This window comes from Schistocerca piceifrons, chromosome 2, assembly GCF_021461385.2.
Source record: "Schistocerca piceifrons isolate TAMUIC-IGC-003096 chromosome 2, iqSchPice1.1, whole genome shotgun sequence".
NCBI lineage: Eukaryota > Metazoa > Arthropoda > Insecta > Orthoptera > Acrididae > Schistocerca > Schistocerca piceifrons.
In genome coordinates, this window is record NC_060139.1 from 661,378,963 (window position 1) to 661,394,681 (window position 15,719).

At 46.1% G+C, this 15,719-nt stretch overlaps 1 protein-coding gene across 1 annotated transcript in view; it reads left to right on the forward strand.

Annotated features, from left to right (window-relative positions):
- LOC124776889 (glutamate receptor ionotropic, kainate 2-like) overlaps positions 1-15,719 on the forward strand; it is a 200,712-nt gene that overhangs the window by 35,444 nt on the left and 149,549 nt on the right. Inside the window, exons 2-3 of the mRNA XM_047252076.1 lie at positions 9,723-9,950; positions 12,694-12,873. Of these exons, the coding sequence (XP_047108032.1) occupies positions 9,833-9,950; positions 12,694-12,873 (298 nt within the window). The 5' untranslated portion in view covers positions 9,723-9,832. The remainder of the gene's footprint in view (positions 1-9,722; positions 9,951-12,693; positions 12,874-15,719) is intronic.

Here is a 15,719-nt window from a genome sequence, read left to right on the forward strand (position 1 = left end):
CCTTACACCGCAGATGAAGAGTATCTCTCAGCATCCCAGCCAGTTCATCCTTTGCCGGGGTCTTCGGTGTACGCAGCCTACAATGCGGTTCCACCGGCAAGTGCGCCAACGGTCCAGTTATTGACTGCTTCACATCTTCAAAAACTTATGCCTTCTGAATAGGGAGGGCGCAAAACGTAGTACAGGATCGTACTCCACTGTAGATCTCGTGATATGATTTATAGCTTCGCAGAAACACTCCATTGACCGCTTCCTGATCTGGATACACCTAAGAGATCGAGTTGAGCGCAGAAGGAAGTCGTTGAAACGGAAGCTCAGTGAAGGAAACTATTCTCGGTACAACGAACTGGTTGTTTATGAGTAACGGTACACGAATCAGGAATTAGTGTATCCTAGTAAGACTGTGACCAACCAAGCAGCTGATGCACGTATTCCAAAACCCTTAGGCCATCTACAAAGACTACCCGTGTCATGGCGGATGAATGTTGCTCTGCCATCAGGACTAGGCGTATAATTTGGCGTCCACGTTCAAAATATGCTCTGAGCGGCTGTTTTCACAAAATAATGAAGTATTGCAGCCGGCCGATGTGGCCGCGCGGTTCTAGGCGCTACAGTCTGGAACTGCGTGACCGCTACAGTCGCAGTTTCGAATCCTGCCTCGGGCATGGATGTGTGTGATGTCCTTAGGTTAGTTAGGTTTAAGTAGTTCTAAGTTCTAGGGGACTGATAACCACAGATATAAAGTCCCATAGTGCTCAGAGCCATCTGAACCATTTTTGAAGTATTGCAGGCCTGATGAATAATGCCTCACATGAGGACTTTGTTGTCATGACCACGTTTTGAAAAATTTTGAGCGGTGTGCGGTTACAAGGCATTGTTTCTTAAATTGAAGAGATTTAATACATTTAATGTTAACGTTATCCTTTTCGATAATGTAAACAAATGTGATGTCAATATATACACTCCTGGAAATGGAAAAAAGAACACATTGACACCGGTGTGTCAGACCCACCATACTTGCTTCGGACACTGCGAGAGGGCTGTACAAGCAATGATCACACGCACGGCACAGCGGACACACCAGGAACCGCGGTGTTGGCCGTCGAATGGCGCTAGCTGCGCAGCATTTGTGCACCGCCGCCGTCAGTGTCAGCCAGTTTGCCGTGGCATACGGAGCTCCATCGCAGTCTTTAACACTGGTAGCATGCCGCGACAGCGTGGACGTGAACCGTATGTGCAGTTGACGGACTTTGAGCGAGGGCGTATAGTGGGCATGCGGGAGGCCGGGTGGACGTACCGCCGAATTGCTCAACACGTGGGGCGTGAGGTCTCCACAGTACATCGATGTTGTCGCCAGTGGTCGGCGGAAGGTGCACGTGCCCGTCGACCTGGGACCGGACCGCAGCGACGCACGGATGCACGCCAAGACCGTAGGATCCTACGCAGTGCCGTAGGGGACCGCACCGCCACTTCCCAGCAAATTAGGGACACTGTTGCTCCTGGGGTATCGGCGAAGACCATTCGAAACCGTCTCCATGAAGCTGGGCTACGGTCCCGCACACCGTTAGGCCGTCTTCCGCTCACGCCCCAACATCGTGCAGCCCGCCTCCAGTGGTGTCGCGACAGGCGTGAATGGAGGGACGAATGGAGACGTGTCGTCTTCAGCGATGAGAGTCGCTTCTGCCTTGGTGCCAATGACGGTCGTATGCGCGTTTGGCGCCGTGCAGGTGAGCGCCACAATCAGGACTGCATACGACCGAGGCACACAGGGCCAACACCCGGCATCATGGTGTGGGGAGCGATCTCCTACACTGGCCGTACACCACTGGTGATCGTCGAGGGGACACTGAATAGTGCACGGTACATCCAAACCGTCATCGAACCCATCGTTCTACCATTCCTAGACCGGCAAGGGAACTTGCTGTTCCAACAGGACAATGCACGTCCGCATGTATCCCGTGCCACCCAACGTGCTCTAGAAGGTGTAAGTCAACTACCCTGGCCAGCAAGATCTCCGGATCTGTCCCCCATTGAGCATGTTTGGGACTGGATGAAGCGTCGTCTCACGCGGTCTGCACGTCCAGCACGAACGCTGGTCCAACTGAGGCGCCAGGTGGAAATGGCATGGCAAGCCGTTCCACAGGACTACATCCAGCATCTCCACGGTCGTCTCCATGGGAGAATAGCAGCCTGCATTGCTGCGAAAGGTGGATACACACTGTACTAGTGCCGACATTGTGCATGCTCTGTTGCCTGTGTCTATGTGCCTGTGGTTCTGTCAGTGTGATCATGTGATGTATCTGACCCCAGGAATGTGTCAATAAAGTTTCCCCTTCCTGGGACAATGAATTCACTGTGCTCTTATTTCAATTTCCAGGAGTGTATTATATGCGTGATGTCATATTTTCATTTCAAATTTAACTCTGGAAAACAATGACATGAACAATAAAGAACATGCTTGAAAAACAAATTGTCAGAAAATAACACACAAATTGACAAAATAAACAATTAATTTAAAAAAACACCAAATATAGGCATGAAATAAAGCGTTTTTTCCTGTCCTTACTGATGAGTTACACAGCTTCAAAATGTCAGCCTACAGCTGAGATTCTTTCAGATTTTTTGGTAGACGGGTCGAGATGCCGCCAAATCATAAGGACAGTGAGAAAAGATCGGAGTGTGGGTTCCTCGATATTAAATAATACACAAAAGTAGCTTATTATGGGAAGCCAACAGGAGGGTCATTGACCGAGGTGAGATGTAACCGATTACTCACCCTATAAGAAGACACTCTCTTCAAACTAACTCGACAGTCACAAAAAAATGGTTCTGTGCACTATGCGACTTAACTTCTGAGGTCATCAGTCGCCTAGAACTTAGAACTAATTAAACCTAACTAACCTAAGGACATCACACACATCCATGCCCGAGGCAGGATTCGAACCCGCGACGTAGCGGTCGCTCGGCTCCAGACTGCAGCGCTCAGAACCGCACGGCCACTCCGGCCGGCCCGACAGTCATAGCGGAGACAATGACGGAACAGAATGAGATTTTCGCTCTGCAGCGGAGTGGGCGCTGATATGAAACTTCCTGGCAGGTTAAAACTGTGTGCCGGACCGAGACCCGAACTTGGGACCTTTGCTTTTCGCGGGCAAGTGCTCTACCTCGTAGGCAAAGGTCCCGAGTTCGAGTCTCGGTCCGGCACACAGTTCTAATCTGCCGGGAAGTTTCAATGACGGAACATTTTGACCAAGTGGCCGCCACCGTCAGTAAAAATACTCACTTCGAAGATCACAGAGTCACTGTCGGGAGTCGCAGCTATACTTCACAACTGTCCCTTCACCATAGGGAATCTGGTGTCGGTAGTGTCTTCTGCTCACGATACAGCACCTTTGACTAGGAAGTGTATGTTTTGGCAGCTCATAGGGGCAGTAAAAGATCATTTCCCTGTTCACAAATGTGGGTTCCTGCCTGACCTTCAAGCGCCGTCACTCCACGCAGCATTCAAATGCCACTTTTACACCACAAGCGTGCTTCAAAGCTATTCTCAAGTCACGCAAAGCTAGACCATGTTTGGGACCAGATTCTAGTGCCCATCCAGGTAGGAGCCGACTGCCACCTTGGCATCTCATGACTCCCATATTCAAATTAGATTTTGTGTGGAACGAGAGAGAGAAGAGGGGGGGGGGGAGGGGGAGAGAATACACCAGTTTCAATTTTCAGAATTTTTGAAACAATTACGTGAGCCAACAGCAGAATGAGAGACTGATTTGTTCACGTTGTAGACTCGAGATCCGTTTACCAAAGCAATTCTGTGTCTTAGATGCAGTGGTAAACGTGACTTTGTGGATAATGCAGCAAGCAACATGCACTTAAACTACGGCGTTCCCTGTCTTCTCCTACCACACTAGTACACTGAAAGCCGTCTGCCCACGTGCTCAGCAGATGAAACAGCCCAGAAAACTCCCCTCCGCCTGCTGCAGCGAGGGAAGAAAGTGATATTATCCCGGACGTCCTGGAGAATGGGAATTTGGGCCACTGAAGTATCAGAAACAGCAGCCCAGAAGGCCTGTTCATTAGTCACAGTATCAGAACGTCAAGACTTACACTGAGGTGACAAAAGCCATGGGATGCCCCTTAATATCGTGTCGGGCCTTCTTTTTCCCGGTGTAGTGCAGCAACTCGACGTGGCACGGACTCAACAAGTCGTTGGAATTCCACTGTAGAAATATCGAGCCATGTTGAATCTATAGTCGTGCATAGCTGCGAAAGCGTTGCCGGTGCACAATCTTGTACACAAACTGACCTCTCGATAATGTCCCCCAAACGTTCGGTGGGATTCAAGTCGGGCGATGTAGCTGGCCAAACCATTCGCTCGAATTGTCCAAAATTCCCTTCAAACCAATCACGTACAATTGCGGCCCGATGATATGACAGCGTTGCCTGGGAACATGAAGTTCGTAAACGACTGCACATTGCCTCCAAGGAGCCGAAAATAACCATTTCCAGTCAGTGAGCGATTCATCTGGACCAGAGAACCCATCCATACCATGTAAACACAGCCCACCACCACCAGCTGGCACAGCGCCTTGTTGACAACTTGGATCCATGGCTTCTTGGGGTCTGCGCCATACTCAAACCCTACTAGCAGCTCGTACCAACCAAAATTGGGACTCATCTGATGGCCACGGTTTTCTAGTCGTCTAGGATCCAACCGATGTGGTCACCACCCCAGGAGAGGCGCTGCGGGTTAAAGGTACTCTCGTCGGTCGTCTGCTGTAATAGCTCATCAACACCAGATTTCGCCGCAGCGTCCTAACGGATACGTTCGTCCAAGTCCCACATTGATTTCGCAGTGTTGCTTACCTGTTGGCACTGTCAACTCTATGCGAACGCCGCTGCTCACGGTCGTTAAGTGAAGGCCATCGGCCACTGCACTGTCCGTGGTGAGAGGTAATGCCTGAAATTTGGTATTTTCGGGGGGCTCTTGACACTGTCGATCTCGTAATACTGAATTCCCTAACGATTTCCGAAATGGAATGTCCAATGCGTCTAGCTCCGACTACCATATCGCGTTCAAAGCCTGTTAGTTTCCGTCGTGCGGCCGTAATCACGTCGGAAACCTTTTGACGTGAATCATCTGAGCACAAAAGACAGCTCCGCCAATGCGCTTCTCTTCTTTACCTTGTATACGCAATACTACCGCCACCTGTATTTGTGCATATCGGTATCCCATGGCTTCTGTCACCGTCTGCAACATGCAGTGACGTCGTTTTTGGAGCGCTCTGTTTTAGTTTCTATGATGGCAGGCTCATCAAAATTTTCTTTACATCAGCCATCTAAGCTCCTGAGTTGCTAGTTTAGCCGTTATTAAAGGAGTCACAGTGAAACAACCCTGATTCTCACTGTAGGATAACAACGAAGTTTTATTGCTAAACGGATACAAAACGTGTCATGTAACGGTCACTGCCACATACACTTTACAAGAAGAAAAGGCAGTCTTTTTACTAGTAAGATCATTGCCTAAGTTGCAGGTGGTAGCATGGTATATGCAACTGGAAAGTACGCCCAGTGCAAGCTTGGGAGTATAATAGTGTTTACGAATATTGGAGAAACAAACAAAACAAAACATTTAAATTGATTATTACAACTGTTTTTTTTCTTTCTAAGTGGTCCCCTCTTAGAAGACCTTAAGATTAAGATCAGGATACCAGTTTGGAATTAAGGATGATTGAGTGCGACTGAATGAGTGAATGGCTCTGAGCACTATGGAACTGCTGAGGTCATCAGTCCCATAGATCTTAGAACTAGTTAAACTTCACTAACCTAAGGACATCACACACATCCATGCCCGAGGCAGGTTTCGAACCTGCGACCGTAGCGCGAATGAGCGACTAAGGGTGAAAATGACAGAGAGTATTTTAAATAAACTTGTATCTTATGAACTTTTTGAGCTTTACATGACCTAATAACATTCGTCTCTGGTAACTGCAGGAAGGACGCTGATAGCCACGTTATTAAATATAACATCAAAAGCAATAATTACTCTTAGCACATAAGAAGTACGCACTTCAGTTAATTTACCAAGTTTAAAATCTTAAAATTACGTCACCATATGGTGTTATTTTACCAAACCTTAGTGACTACAGAAACAGCATAGTCAATCACAAGAATTTTAAATATTACGTATACATTGAGTAAAAAAAATAGGATGCTTACATTCATCCGTAGACAAAAATGAAACTTAGGAGAGCTTGTTATTTCTAGTAATGAAGGTTTTTTCCAATGCCTTTAGAATTTTAAATCCACTTGTCTTCAAGAACAGTTGACAGCGCAAAATCGCCAAAATTCAATGGGCTTTCTTACTTTTCACGACTGAAAATACTACTTTCGCATGAGTTTTATTAATAAGGAGGGAATAAAAGGCTGGGTATGAAACTGATCATTCAGTTTACAGTAATTAATAGATCTTCTACACAATTTCTCGTTGGCACTAAATTTTTTAATTGTGCATCATGCAAAAGTTTATTTTTCAGCTTTCTTTAGAGACCATGTAGAAATCTAAATACCAGAACGTTGCATCGTAGAATATTGATCCTCATTCCATGCAGCCCAGCGCCATGACTGTGGTGCCACCCCGACTGCCTAATAGTCGCAGATAACTCGTTTTAATTCGACTCGTACCTAACGGATTTACTTGTTAGACACAGCACGCACAGTGAGAAGAAGCAGGTCCAAATCCACAACTGTCTATTTTAAATTAATATGGGAAATAATTTTATCTCGATAACGCTCGACAACGCTCCTAAGTAAAGTAGTCTCGTCTTTTTTTGAATAGGAATCGAAAAACGTTTTGCGTTTTCCTTTTTTAGAGAATGCTACCTTAATATCACGTTTTTCATAGACGTTCTCTCAAAACAGGCATGTCAGATGGTAGACAACTCAACATGATCCGCTACCTATCCCACTTAGGACAGATTTCCTATTCCGAACACACAACACGATAAAAGAAGGGCTGCATTCAGTAGCAGTCATGTTTCAATGAAGAGTCCTTGGAATTTATATTATTCCTTGTGAATGTCAGTGAGTTATGTGTACAGTTTCAGAATGTTGTGAGCAACACCAGTGGGGTATGAGATAGCACAAGAGGACAAATCGGTAGTTGTTGAGAACAGCCTCACAACAAGCGTTAAATTACATTTGAAGAATCAAAAATCTTGCCCTTTGACCCGGCCTATTGTGAAATTGTGACATCAAGAAGATCGTCGTGATCATAACGTAAAACTGAGCCTCAGAAAACGGAAACAAATTTATCTATGCACAGTAGCGGGCTTTAGGCACCAATGGTCTACGTAGAAGTACACTAAGTTATTTAATTATGTTCGCGAGTGATAAAGTTAGTAGCGATCCTCCATCACAGACACCGACGTAACCTTTGGCAGCATATGCAAGTTCATTCATTTCGGCATGACTTGGATTGGTCGACCAGCCATTGGATACAAGGCTAATACGTTAGCAACCACCATACAGTAGTCAACTGTACTGTAGCAGTGTCTGCGTAACACAATTTATCGAACACAAGACAGAATTCGCTTTAAGCATTGATAAAACTGTACTCTTACAGATAAACGTCGAATAGCCAAGTTATTAACAGAATATAGGAACATTTCCACGCAGGACCAATGATCAATTCGCAACAATTCTGTAGCAACAGTCATACTAAGAATAGGTCGCTGGTGGCATCCAAGTAGCATCTGGTTGGAGGAACAAAACTGGATCCACGGCTTCTTTTTTTCTTCATTGCTCATTTCATTCTGTCCATATGGGGACGGCTAGCAACAGCCCTATTGGTGCTCTTCAACCAAATGATGTTAAAATTATGGATATCTAGTTTTCTTATGATACAAAGAGTAAATACTCAGCAAAATCCAGTGGCAGACGCTACAAGGGAGGCGTTGTGCATATTGGCGAGGTTTACTATTGAAATTTCGAGATATCACTTTGCGGGAAGAGTCGAACAACATACTACTTTCTCCCACACACATTTCGCGAAATGACCACAACAAGAAAATTCGAGAAATTAGAGATATTACAGGGACTTACCGGCAATCATTCTTCACAGGCGCCAGTCGCGAGTGGTACGGGGTAGGAGAGGTCAGTCAGTAGCTCCAGAAGTATCCTCCTCTACGCCCGGTTAGGTGGCTTGCAGATGTTGATGTAAAATAATGGATTAATGTGCAATAAAATGACTTCTTAATGGCTGTGTGGTTGATGCTAAGATAATTAGGATGCTGCTTCTGGCAACTCCCTCCAGGTTAGCTCCCAGTATGCGTTCGAAGAAATTATGAAGAGATGAACGACAACAGGCAATTCAGATAGATGGAACGTATGTGTGGGATCGGGGAGGGGTGAGGATGATGTTGATCTCAGAAGTGGAATATGTAAGTGGAGGCTGTAACAGGAAGGAACGAGGATAGGTTTATGACGTTCACGAAATTGGTCGAGATACTGACGTCTCTATATAAGGAAACGGCATGACGGATGTGGCTGCTGTTGGTAGGATGAGCAGATGTCGACTGATTTCCAAGTCGGGAAGAGGGGTCTTGTTGAAGTTTCCTTTCTGTATGATGTGGAGGTTGTGGAGGTGGAGAAAAACCCAGGGTTTTGATATTCGAGTTTACGGAAGGCTTAGGATTAACAAAAATGTGACAAGACTCTGAGGATTATGGGGTGTGCATGAGGAGAAGACAGATGGAGTGCATAACGTCCAAGAACTTCTAAGGGGTGGTTTAATTTTGAGGGTGTGGAGATCCAGGTTGTATTGGCAAAGGTAAAGCTGGGTCAAGTAAGGCTTCTGTAGGTGTGGATGAGTGTAATCCCTACATAGGCTTTTTGTTGGATGGTTAGTAGACCGGGTGCCAAGTTAATTTGTGGTTAATATTTAGTCATGATAATTTAGTGTGTTAGTAAGATGGACGGGATGGCTGTGAATGGATAGATAGAAAGCGGGGAGACGGAAGCAACGGGAAGTGCGTTCTGTGATTATTGCCTAGGATTTGATGGGATGAAGTACGGCCTGAAGTGATCGTCGTTGTAGGGCACTGCAGGTCAGGCTGTGGCGCTCGATGACCCTAAGTTTCTGGTCCCGATCGAGAGCGGCACCGCGACAAGTGTATTTTTTGGCGATGCTGCGGTCGGTGCTTTTCGTATCGGAAGTGGCCACAGCCACTGAAGGAAGTCATCGAAAGCTCGAGTTCTTCTTCAAAACCGACACAACCAGAAAACTGAGGACACATTACCCTGAATTGTGTTTTCCTATGTTTCCAGAATTTTTTGAGGTGAATACTGTGCTGGTTCCTTAAACTATCTCGACATGCGATCTCCTTCTTCCTCTTGTTCAGATTGAGCCTGTGCTCTGTGTCTAATAATATCGACAGTACACTAAAATCTATTCTTTTCCACAGTCTCGTGCAGGTGCCTGTTCATTAAAAAATGACTCTGAACACTATGGGACTTAACTTCTGAGGTCATCAGTCTCCTAGAACTTAGAACTAGTTAAACCTAACTAACCTAAGGACGTCATATACATCCACGCCCGAGGCAGGATTGGAACCTGCGACCGTAACGGTCGCGCGGTTCCAGACTGAAGCGCCTAGAACCTGTTCATTAAAAAGAATACAGTGTGGACATGATCGTGAAGCACTCTTTGTGTCTTTTTGCAGGTAGCTGGCCTCTTTACCCTCCTGAAGCCGGTGTGCAGCTGCAGTGGCGCCATGCCGCCAGGCCACCATGCGATGAGTCTCGCTAGAAGCTGGTGAGAGCTTCGGGCAGCATGTGGCGGCTCTGCACCGCTCACCCGCTCTGCACGTGGGCGTGGCTGTGGACGCTGCTGGTCGGATGTCTTCTGGAAACGCACGCCGCGCGCAGACCAGTTTATAGTATTCGCATCGGTGAGTCTCTGCCTAGGAATGTCCCTAGGTACCTGGGCCATTGAGAGAACACTGTTGTCAACCCCAGCTAACTTTTTTTTCTTTTCTTATTTTTTTTTCTGTGACTCATCAGTCTTTTGACTAGTTCGACGCAGCCCGCCGCTCTAGAAGGTAGGTTAACTCTCAGCAAAAAAAAAACAAAAAAAACAAACTTTCTCATCAACATCGTTTGGTTGCAGGTGACAAGCTACCTGTAATAATTATCACAAAAGTGGTCCAGAAAATTCATGCTCACCAAATGTAAAGGTATTTACAAAAAGAAACGATCTGTTGTTTGAACTAAAAATGCAGATAATTTTATAATCATGTAACAAAAATGTTCACATTGCTGAATAAATAAAAGTGATAACCCACAGATGATGGCACAGTGGTGCCGAAACATGTTTGGGTACTGAGGAAAACGGTGTTTTGCATAACTGGCGGACCTCAAATACCAAAAATCTAACTATGACTATTGCTGCAGAATTGTTGCGAATTGATCATTGGTTCTGGGTGGAAATGTTCCTGTTTCTGTTAATAACTTGGCCACGAGTTACAGTTTTTAGCCTCTGCTGTCCTCTATTCTACAGTTGAAGTTATTCACGACGTCTTAACAGACGTCCCTTCTTCTTGTCAGTGTTTCCCATACATTCCTTTCCCTGCGGAGGACCTCCTCATTCCTTATCTTACCGGGCCACCTAATTTTCAGCATTCTTCTCTAGGATCATATGTAAAATGCTTTGATTCTCTTCTGTTCCAGTTTTCCCACAGTTTTGTTTTACTACCGTATTGACATTTATTTTCATTTTTAATTATTCATTCCCTACTGAAGTTTACAGGACAGGAGTTGGTAGAAGTCTTGAGCCTTTTCAGTCAAATTTCATTGAAGATGTTGCTCACTGTGAATGCCTGGAAGGGGACTGCCAGTCTGTAATTTGCCTGATAACCGTGGAAAAACTCCCAAAACGATTAGCCAGAACTTCGGGATTGCACCTATTTCAGCTTGTTTCTGGAAAAACTTTGTTTCGGACAAAAATAAGAAGTATGTGTGCGTGAGTGAATTGTAATAGTTCATTTTTTCTTGTTACTGGCCCGGGAGTCAGTCCATTGTAGATCTCGGTTCCAATTCAGCCATATTCTGGTGGACTGGGAGTAGGAGTGGAGCAAAAGAGTTCCCAACTGAGGATATTTGGGAGAGCCTTTTAAGTTCTGGAAATTGCCTGGTAATGAAGGGAAAACTCCCTAATATCTTGGTGGGAACTTGAGAAATGAGACCATTTTCGTTTCACTGCCTTGGATGATGTTAGATATGGCAGTCACGCACAACGCATTGCACAACTGCGAAAGATCAGCCGCTGGTAAGAGCACAAAACGAACAAAAATTTCATTATACGTTATTAACGGCCAGTTAAACTGAAACGGGATGGACGAGAATACATTTGTCTTTGTAGCTCTTTCCCATGTCTTTCAGACATAAGGGGCATGGAGGTTAAAGCAATATATTCGCATTCTGGAAATATTTATATGTTCATTCGGTCGCCCAGATATAGAGGGTGATTCGTTGACCTTGTTACAAACTTTCAGCGATGCTGTAGAAGGGTAAGTGTATCAATTTGAGCTAAGGGACCCCGGCCCCGGAACGGCCGAGTTGGAAGTCAAAATCGTTCTGACACCTCTGACAGTTGAATACATGTAGCGAGACTGTCATTGCTAGGACTGTACTGTAGGTTAGGCAATCACAACAAGATATAGAGGCTGGGATGATTACTCAACTAATACAGTATAGTCAGCGAGCTGTGTACTGACATGAGCAATCCTGGCGTGCAGTGTCTGTACTGTAGCAAACTGCAGTCTGCATTTACAAGTGGAAGAATTAATACTTCAGCTTCAACATTTCGTTGAAAGGGAACAGCAACTTAATTTAAATTCCTTAAAGCAGTTATTAACGGTTCTGTCAACAGTTGCAGTATTTGTTAGGCCACTAGTTTCGATTCTTACAAGTTCATTTTGAGGCCTGGCCTACTGAGGCTGCACTGACAGTGCCTGGTCTTAATAATAAACGTTGAGTGGCAGCATATGCTCTATAAATGTTTGCACGATGAAAGCCACAATACAAACCTGCCATTTACCAAGTCTAATAAATATTGCAACTGTTGATATAATCATTAATAAACGCTTTAAGGAAGTACTAATGTCGATCAGCCCTGAACAAGGAGAGTTGTACCCCTGACGGAACTTGCAGACACGATTTTCGTGCATAGGCAACCAAATGGAAGCAGCGGAGGCGACTCTCCCCCGCCGGAAGTTCGGGTGTGTGTGTGTTGTCCATAGCGTAAGTTAGTTTAAGTTGGATTAAGTAGTGTGTAGGCTTACGGACCGATGACCTCAGCAGTTTGGTCCCATAAGACCTTACCACAAATTTCCAAATTTTTCTATTGACAAGTTAGATAATCAAGCCTGCTTTCGTTGTCATGTACGGATAGTGAGATGCAACAGTACACAGAGTCTGTATCTTCTAAAGAGACAAGTCTGCACAAACTATTTATTATTGTGAAAATATGAGAAAAATTCAGGGCAAAAGTGGCCAAAGAGGGACAACGGAAGTAAGTAATAATTTCTCATTAACGCGTAAAGTTTCCCAACCTCGTGGTGTAACAGTCTGAATAGACATTTACCAGGTGTACGAGGCACTCGTAATACGCACATTATTCAACTGTTTGCCCAGCTGGCGTGTTCGACGAGTCGGGGCCGGCGGCGCTGGTGCAGGCGTTCCGGTCTGCGGTGGCGGCCATCAACATGCAGACGCGGGCAGACGCCATCCTGGGCCGCCTCGACCGCCGGCCCCTACTCGACGCCCAGGAGGTCACCGTCAGCGCGCTCGACAGCTTCGGCACCGGCAGGAAGAGTGAGTCTTCCGCTTCTCTTGCCGGCGATAACTCCCAGCGAGCATGCACAGAGCACGCTAACTACGCTAAACACCTTGTTCATCTAAACTGGTTACAATAAATTAAGGAAAGAAATAGGAATAACATATTATATGAATTGGGAACGAAGTTTTTCGCGACGCTATTTATATGTAAAACATTCTCGGTATTCTTGCCGCGTCAGTTCTGGATAAAATCTCGAGCTTTCGACGATTACCTCCATCCTCATCGTCAGGAGCTGGCCGATTTTTCGTCCTCCTAAGAAAATGCGCCCTGTTAAGGACAATCTCGGCCTCAAGGTCCCTGGAGTTTATAATATACCCTGTGAGTCTGGAAGCAGTTATATAGGTCAGACGATTCGTACCGTTTCCGACCGCTGTGCAGAACGTCAACGTCATATTAATAACAGAGAACTGGAGAAATCGGCAATTGCGGAGCACAGCCTCACGAACATACATAAAATATTTTTCGACGAAACAAAAAATTCTGTCCCATACCTCCACGTACTAGGATTCTGTTATTAAGGAGGCTGTTGAAATAAGAATGAGCCAAAATAACTGTAACCGCGATAGCGGATACCATCTGAGCTGGGCATGGAAACGAGCGCTTGATGCAGAGAAGCAGCAGAGACGTTCCTTCCAAGGTTTACATTCCAACGGAAGCGGTGCAGCCATCGGTGCACACAGTGATATCGTTTGCGACAGCAGTACGTAATCGCCGACCAATCATAAGCCGAGCAATCTGAAGCCGTCCACGGGATATAAATAAGGCTACCACAGCAGCAGTGAAGACAGTCAGCTCCTGACGATGACGATGGAGGTAACCGTCGGAAGCTCGAGATTTTATCCAGAACTGACGCGGATAGAATACCGAGAATGTATTACATATATTATGTAAATTGTTGGTGGGAGGCGGAGATGGTAGGAAGGAAAAGAAAGGGAGGGTACTATTGGTGTCAGCTGCACCGGGACCTTTTGCGGAATCAGTGTGTCGACAACCGAAATGTACGCCGGAGACCCGAACCATGGCTCACCTGTTTACTACGTAGTTGCGTTAACTACTGCGCATACTGGACACAATGATTATCCCAATAGCATGGACTACCTCGGTACGCCTGCCGACCGACCCACGTTTCCACCCAGCGCCACCTATACGCAATCCCGACCCTTGTCCTCCATGCTCGTTACTTTGAGTTTCCCGTCGGAGGTAGAACGTGCATTGAGGACACGTCCGAAACAACAGACACTACGCTTTCATGTAACTGATATACCTAGAACCGGAAGGAATCCACCACCTTCAGTGCGGATGCACAGTTAGGTTCGACCTCCTGCTGGGATCTCACAGTAGCGACCACGAAGGACATGGAGTGGGACTGTGGATACGTGGCGCTGGGTGGGAATGTGGGTCGACGGAGAGGCGTACCATGACAGTCCACGCAATTGCGGTAACACTGTGTCTGGGTGGAACAATGGTTAACACAACTGCCTAGTAAGCAGGAGACCCCAGGTTCGATTTCCAGTCTGGCACACGTCTTCACTCGTCGCCGCTGATTCCGCCTATAGCCCCAATGCAGCTGAGATCAACAGTCCCTTCACTTTCCTTTCCTCTCTCCCAACTCCACCTACAATATATGACATGTATCAAAGCTGCTGATTCCTTGTGGTGTATGTTCATTTAGACATGTTCAAAATATTTTGTAGCGAATGTAAAGATACTTACTGATAGCGCATAATACAAGAAAACGTACTTTCAGGCAAGTGGTTTAAGCTAGAAGATACACTACTGGCCATTAACATTGCTACACCACGAAGATGACGTGCTACAGACGCCAAATTTAAGCGACAGGAAGAAGATGCTGTGATATGCAAATGATTAGCTTTTCAGAGCATTCACGGTAGGCTGGCGCCGGTGGCGACACCTACAACGTGCTGACATGAGGAAAGTTTCCAACCGATTTCACATACACAGAGAGCAGTTGACCGGCGTTGCCTGGTGAAACGTTGTTGTGATGCCTCGTGTAAGGAGGAGAAATGCGTACCATCACGTTTCGGACATTGATAATGGTGGGATTGTAGCCTATCGCGATTGCGGTTTATCGTATCGCGACATTGCTGCTCGCGTTGGTCGAGATCTGCCGTCAATGCGAACAAGAGGTGACCGAGACGTGTAACCTATGGCACACCATACTATCACGCCGGGTGATAGGCCAGTATGGCGATGACGAATACACGATTCCTTGATACGCCTGGGCATTGAATCAAACAGAGCTTGGATGCCACGTACAGGTACAGCTGCCCATGCAGCTTCAAGACGATACCACAGTTCATTAAGAGTAGTGACTGGCGTATTGTGACGAGCCAGTTGCTCGGCCACCATTGACCAGATGTTTTCAATTCGTGAGAGATCTGGAGAATGTGCTGGCCAGGCCAACAGTTGATCTTTTTCTCTATCCAGAAAGGCCCGTACAGGACCTGCAACATGCCGTCGTGTATTATCCTGCTGAAATGTAGGGTTCCGCAGGGATCGAATGAAGGGTAGAGCCACGGGTCGTAACACATCTGAAATGTAACGTCCACTGTTCAAAGTGCCGTCAATGCGAACAAGAGGTGACCGATACGTGTAACCAATGGCACCCCATACCATCACATCGGGTGATACGCCAGTATGGCGATGACGAATACACGCTTCCAATGTGCGTTCACCGCGATGTCGCCAAACACGGATGCGACCATCATGATGCTGTAAACAGAACCTGGATTCATCAGAAAAAATGACGTTTTGCAATTCGTGCACCCAGGTTTGTCGTTGAGTACATCATCGCAGGCGC